Source organism: Ochotona curzoniae, unplaced genomic scaffold (assembly GCF_017591425.1).
Source record: "Ochotona curzoniae isolate NIBS_2020 unplaced genomic scaffold, NIBS_Ocur_1.0 contig_50, whole genome shotgun sequence".
Lineage (NCBI taxonomy): Eukaryota > Metazoa > Chordata > Mammalia > Lagomorpha > Ochotonidae > Ochotona > Ochotona curzoniae.
This window is the reverse complement of record NW_024466446.1, coordinates 101593-107592: the sequence shown is the minus strand read 5'-3', so window position 1 is coordinate 107592 and position 6000 is coordinate 101593. Positions and strand designations below refer to the sequence as shown.

Genomic DNA, 6000 nt, shown 5'->3' with positions numbered 1-6000 from the left:
TTGTCAATTAATTCATCTGCAAATAGTGCACCGTCTCCAGATGCCACTTCCATGCTGGCAAGCTGGTTTCTTAAGGATTTAACTTTAAAGTCAAAGGCTTCTGCCCTAGGTGTTACAAACAAGTAATGTCATTTTCTTTTCTTTTTTTTTTTTTTTTTTTTGCTCCGAGTTTATTCATCCAATCACATCCCAGTATGCAAATAAACCTTAGCCCGTGCAGATAAAAGGGAACAAATAAAAGCCAAGTGCTCTATCAGAACCAAATTGCTGCTGCGCCTGTCACCTGTGATCTGTGAAGCCGAACCAGAATCCGGAGGCATGGCCGAGCTGCCCACCCCACTCACCAACCTGAAGATCCAGTACACCAAGGTTAGTGGGACTTGCATTTGCTATTTTACCTCGGGTTTGTAGAAACTATATGCTTTCAGAGCAGAAAAGGTCAATTTAAGTAAACTTGAGCCAAGAGCCCCTTGCAAGTAGCTGTGTAAAAATAATAAGGCTTGGAAAATGCCTGCCTGGGTTTAGCAGCCAGATCAAACAGCGAATTCTAAATCCTATCCAACAACTTTTCCCGAGTTGTTGTCCTTCCCATAATTTTAAATGGAAGGCATCTTTCTGTGTAAGACCACCTTGGGACAGGATTTGGGGGGCTCTCCTAAGCAGTTCTGTTAGCGTTCTTGTAACTAGTGTGTGGGATTGAAAGACAGCTGCCTCCTGGAGAAACAGCGAGGTCTCCAATGGGAAAGAAATTTCTAAAGTAGAAATGGAACTTACTGGAATAACCTGTTAAAGACACAGTTCATCATCAGAGGGAAGCTGTTGTGGCAACCTTCTAACGGGCATTCATGTTTGGGAAGACAAGGCATGCTTGTTGATCTCTTCATCCAAGTTTGTTGCCCTGGGAGCTGATGTGTAATTGTTCACTGATAAATATTTAGAGAAAGCAGAGCAGCCGCCAAACCCAGACTGACTGCATAATGCTGAGCCAGAACTAGGAAGTGGATCCTGCCTAAGCAGTTCTAAGAATCTTCCCGAACTCGGCCTGTTGCACTGTTGCATGCCTGCTTTCCAGTGAGAGGCCAGAGCTCCAAAACAGAACCGTCAAGAAAGTGTGCAAAAGCAGCCTGAGCTTACTTGGCGTTAGCCAGCAGGTGTGTTGCATCTAGTCAGGTGAGCGATGATCTGTAGCTGAGGGGAGAGCCATTTTGCTTCCTATATGAGCCAATGAAAAACACAAGTGTATTTCCATGCTCGAGTAAAAGCCCCGTTACTGTAGATCTATTTTCTTTTTTTGTGCCCAGGTATGCTTTCTGAAAAAATTCTAAGATCTGTTGCATTTTCATTTTCACCAGCACCATGAGAGAGGAAGTGGCTCAGCTGATGGGCTTCTTTTAGGAGAGTGCAGAGTGCGCCTCTACCACAATTGGCCAGCACTCACAGAGCTTAGCAGGTGTTATTTTCAGAGCGTTATTAAAAGGGGGGGAAAAAATCCCACTTCAGTGTATTGCAAACAGGAACATCAAGAGCTCACACCCTCCAACGGTGTACACCAGGAAAGGTATGCTCAGCCCGAGACGCTCGCTAGAGGCTCTCAGATTAAGTTTGTCATTCAGAAAAAAAGTTTGAAGCACATGCATTTACATGTAAGTTTTGAAATTATAAACTGCTTGCTGACGCATACAGTCCTCTATTGCTATCATTACGAGTTCGTTTTTCTTTTACAATCAGAAGTCTCTATAAAATATCTCTGTGTTTGGATGTCCTCCATCCCTCGCCGTCTAACTTTTGTTTTGCAGAAGATTGCAAAGTCTTCCTAGCATGCTGAATCTAGAGGAAATTCTAATGTGAATGTTTTGTGCTGAGTTAAAAGTTTAATAATACTGGAAAAATGAGAGGTTCCTTAAAAGCTAACAAGCAGACCGTTTTAACGCAGAGATGTTTCCGAGACTGAGCTCTCCTGTTCACCTTGCAATCATTATGTAAGAGCACTCTTTCGGGGCCAAAGGGCTAAGGGAAGTGTTCAAAGGAAGCCAAAATTCCAGGAGCAGGCACTTGCTCTAAGCACGTTCCTGAACAGAGAGATGCAGTGGCAGGCTGCGAGTGTTGTGTTCTGTGCATCTTCCATCCGGTTAGGTTCTGCTCAGATTGTTTTATTTTATTGTTTGTCTTACTGGTTATAACATTTCACACTTGGAAGGACAGCAGTTATGTATGTAATTAAATCTAAGTGGGTGAACTTTCTCAAATGCCTTTGCACTTTGTTTTTTAACCATGTTCCACTGAAGAATGGTATTGGATTTGCACTTGAAAAAGGAGTTGGGAGAAACAATGATAGTTTTAATCTTTAAAAAATGATGGTTTTTAAACTATAATTTCTGCTTGTAGAATGAGTTGAAAAGTGTTTTAATGTCTGTGGAATTAACTTCTGTGACCAGTCCCTAGGCACCTGAATGTCTCTTCATAATTGCTGGAACTTTATTGGCTATTGGGGCAAGACGGAGCGAAAGGACAGGCAGGTGGGCAAAACTAATTTTATTACAGCTATAGAATCAAAGCAGAAAAAATCACTAGAAGCCACGCAAACCAAAAGCATTCATTGTCTTATGTCAAAAAGAATTGTTATGTCCTATTTTCAATGCTGTTCAATTATTTCTTTGGGGTAGGTGAAACAGATCAGAGTTGTAAGGAAAACTTTCTGAAATTTTGTGAGAGCTTTTGTAATGTGAAGCCTCAAATAACATTATAGATACACATGAGCTGAGTTCCAGTCCCTTATGATTCTGCCTCGCCATTCTCAGTCTCATGTTCAACAACCCACCCATTTTATCCAGCCTGTCAGTGAGGCGCTTATTTCTAAGTTTTGCAGTCACTGGGGGTACTACATCACCTCCCTCTGCCTCTGTCTCCTTTGTATAAACAAGATGGTAAAGGTACTGGTGACCTTTGTTACATGAAATAATATATTTGCATAGAAAATACTTGAAATAATAACTGGCAAATTAGCTTTGCTGGTCCTGTTTATTTTTCTGAATTCTTTCCAGTTTTTCTAGAATTTTCTTTTACCCAACATTTCCTAGATCTGTTTCCCACAAGTGTTCGTCTCATTTTCTTCAAGTTTCTCTGTCACTGTCTTGCACAATCATGTCCCACCTGACAAAGATGCATTGGAGCGTCCAAAGGTTTATCCAGGACTCCAAGGATCGAGAATTTTCTCTTACAGGATTTGGTAACTTGGTTTTCCACTCTTCCCTCACAAAGACTGGTTTCTACTTTTAAAACAACAAAAAGATAACTTCTGGAATCTCCTATTTTTCTCTGAGTTCACATCTAAAAGCGCTAGCTTAATTCTTAAACACGATTTTGTTCATGCTAGAAGAGACTTGCCATCAGCCAGTGACATCACACACGCGCACACACACACACACACACACACACACACACACACACACACACACAATAATTGTAGCTCAGATTCAGTTTGCCCACCACTGTTGATACTTCTTACAATGATTTCAATTTTTCACAATCACCCTATGAGACTGCTGTTTACAATATACTGCGGAGGGTCACAGTGGCTGTGCAACTTGCTTAAAGGAACACAGCTAGAGTTCAGGTGCTGGGAGTTAGAGTTCCCGCACTAACAAGTGACTCAGTTAAAGGTGACCCCAAAGACCTGGCCTTTGCAGGAGTTCTGCTTAGCCTGTCTTTATTCTTTGATCTGTCCATTCCTTCTTCCTGGAGGACGCCAGGGCCTTGAGACCACCCAGCTGCTGCTCCGCTGTTCCTGGCGGGGAGGAGGAAGCCTGCCACCAATCTAGAGGAAAAGGTGGAGGGCTGGACAGAAACCGGCTGAGGCTGGGAAGGTGGAGCTGGTTTAGAAGAGTCGATACAGGCAGAGGGGTGTGATCCTAAGCAAGCTAGCGTTCAACTCCTGGGAATAAACGCTGGTTTGAGTGAGATAATGTTGCTACATTTCTGATTTGTTTAATCCGACTGGATTAAATATTTGATAGGCAAGTCATCAAATACAATGCTGGGCACAGTTTCCGGCATTTCAGTTTCTTTTTCCTAGCAGTTACCTTTCAATAAAACATCTTCACAGCGGAGACCAGTTCAGGCCACATGCATTTCCAAAACCACACCTACCTTCTCCCCCATTTCTTTCTCCTTGTCTCTGATTTCTCTCTTTCCTTTATTTAATGAGTCTGAATGACTGCTCTGTTGGGCATTACGATACAAAAACACTAATATAATTCTTGTGGTGCTCCTGTCTCCAGGTAAGGTTGTATGTGGCAGGCAACATGCCAGAGAATAGAATCCCAAGTTAGGATAAATGCTTACAGGACAAAACGTGGAAACAGAAGGGAAGGATTACATTTTGTGTGTGAGGTTATTAGGAACAGGGCCTTTCACGGAGGGACATTGACGTATGCCTACAGGATATAGAGAATAAGACAGCCCTGTAGCATAAGGAAAAGCCAAGATCTAACCATATAGCATATGCCAATGCCACGTCGGCAAGAGCCTGTTGGGGTCAGAGCACTACTAGCATGGCTAGGATAAAGCAAGTTAGGAGAGAATGGGTGAGCTTGGCAATACAAGCAGGGCCCAGATTGGCTAACGAGTCTTATTTGGAAGAAATCAGGAAGGGGTGGTTGAAACAATGCAGGACTTGGTTTTCATGGCAGAAGTGCTTTAGCTATGGCCCTGCTTTCCTTGGTAAGTTTCTGAACCTCCTTATGACCAAAGTAATGCTTTGTTTGCTCTGGATTTGGAAGCTGTAGGACAAATAGCTCCATGGCTATAAGGTATAGTTGTTTGATAAACATGGCTTCAATATCGGGTTTTTTTTTTTTTTCTACTGATTTAATGATGTGACTTTGGCTAATATGCTAATTTTCTTGTGAATGTAAGAATTTAATAACGTTGGTTGGATAAAGAGCCCGGCACTTAGTAACTGTTTTGGCTCCTCCTCTTTAACACCCCCCCCCCCAAAAGACTCAATTCTAAGATAATTCAGTCCCCAAGGCAGGCAGGGTGGTTTGGGGGTGCTTTTGCCCCATGCTGGGGTGCAAGAGCCCACAGCTGGCTTCTTTCTGAGTTCTGGCTTTACTGCTCAGCTAGGAGGCAGCCAGCAGGGCTGCTGACACACTGGAGCTCACCCACACACACTTCTGAGCAGCAGAATGGGGTCTGGGCTCCTGGCTGCCACCTACAGCAACCCTGGCTATTGCAGGCAGCAGGGGAATGAATCAGCAAAATGGAAGATTGTTTTCCCCCATTCTCTCTTCCTCTTAGGTCCTTAGGTCTCCCCTTCTCCCCTATCTAGTAAGCAAATACTTTTTTTAAAGATAAATTTATTTGGTTCCTCATGTAGGTGGAATTTATATTTGTACTTCCTTTTACAATTTCAAGATGACTTCATCTATTTATCTTATCTGAGACTTACAATTAAATTCTAGGAAGAACCATAGATGCTGCTGGAGTTCTATTTTAAACTGGAGGAACCCGCACTCAAACTATGTCTGATTTGTGGAAGATCACACAGCTGATTTCTGAGTCTTTCTACTTTAGTCCTCTAAATTCTGAAACCAGCAGTACTTCAATCTCAAGAAAACCTAATTAGTCAAAATCCATGGGGAGGCAGTCTCTATTTTAAATTTTTCTCTAGCAACTGCTTTCACATTGATTCTTACTTTTGAATGATGCAGTGCTTACTGTGAGTGTAAGAACAGGGCTGTACCAACTCTGCAATTCCGCGTTTCTAACAATGTGACCTGTAGCGATGATCTCCAAGTTTGGGTCAGCCTTGCGACCTTAGTGCGAGCAGCCTCTCTTAGGTTGCTGCCTTTTGGCTCCTCCCAGAAATTCACTCACATCTAGGCAAGTCAAAACTGTTTCTCCTCCTTGAGGAAGGGCCAGAACCCAGGAGGAAGCCGCCAGGTCAGGCCACAGCCTGTGAAGGATCTTAGGATCCATTGTCCTCGTGGGAGATGACTG

General features: G+C 42.9%; 1 protein-coding gene across 1 annotated transcript in view; it reads left to right on the top strand.

Moving 5' to 3' along the window:
* Nucleotides 1-253: 253 nt before the first annotated feature.
* ALDH1A1 (aldehyde dehydrogenase 1 family member A1) overlaps nucleotides 254-6000 on the top strand; it is a 41472-nt gene continuing 35725 nt past the window's right edge. Inside the window, exon 1 of the mRNA XM_040988762.1 lies at nucleotides 254-369. Coding sequence (XP_040844696.1) covers nucleotides 319-369 — 51 coding nt within the window. The 5' untranslated portion in view covers nucleotides 254-318. The remainder of the gene's footprint in view (nucleotides 370-6000) is intronic.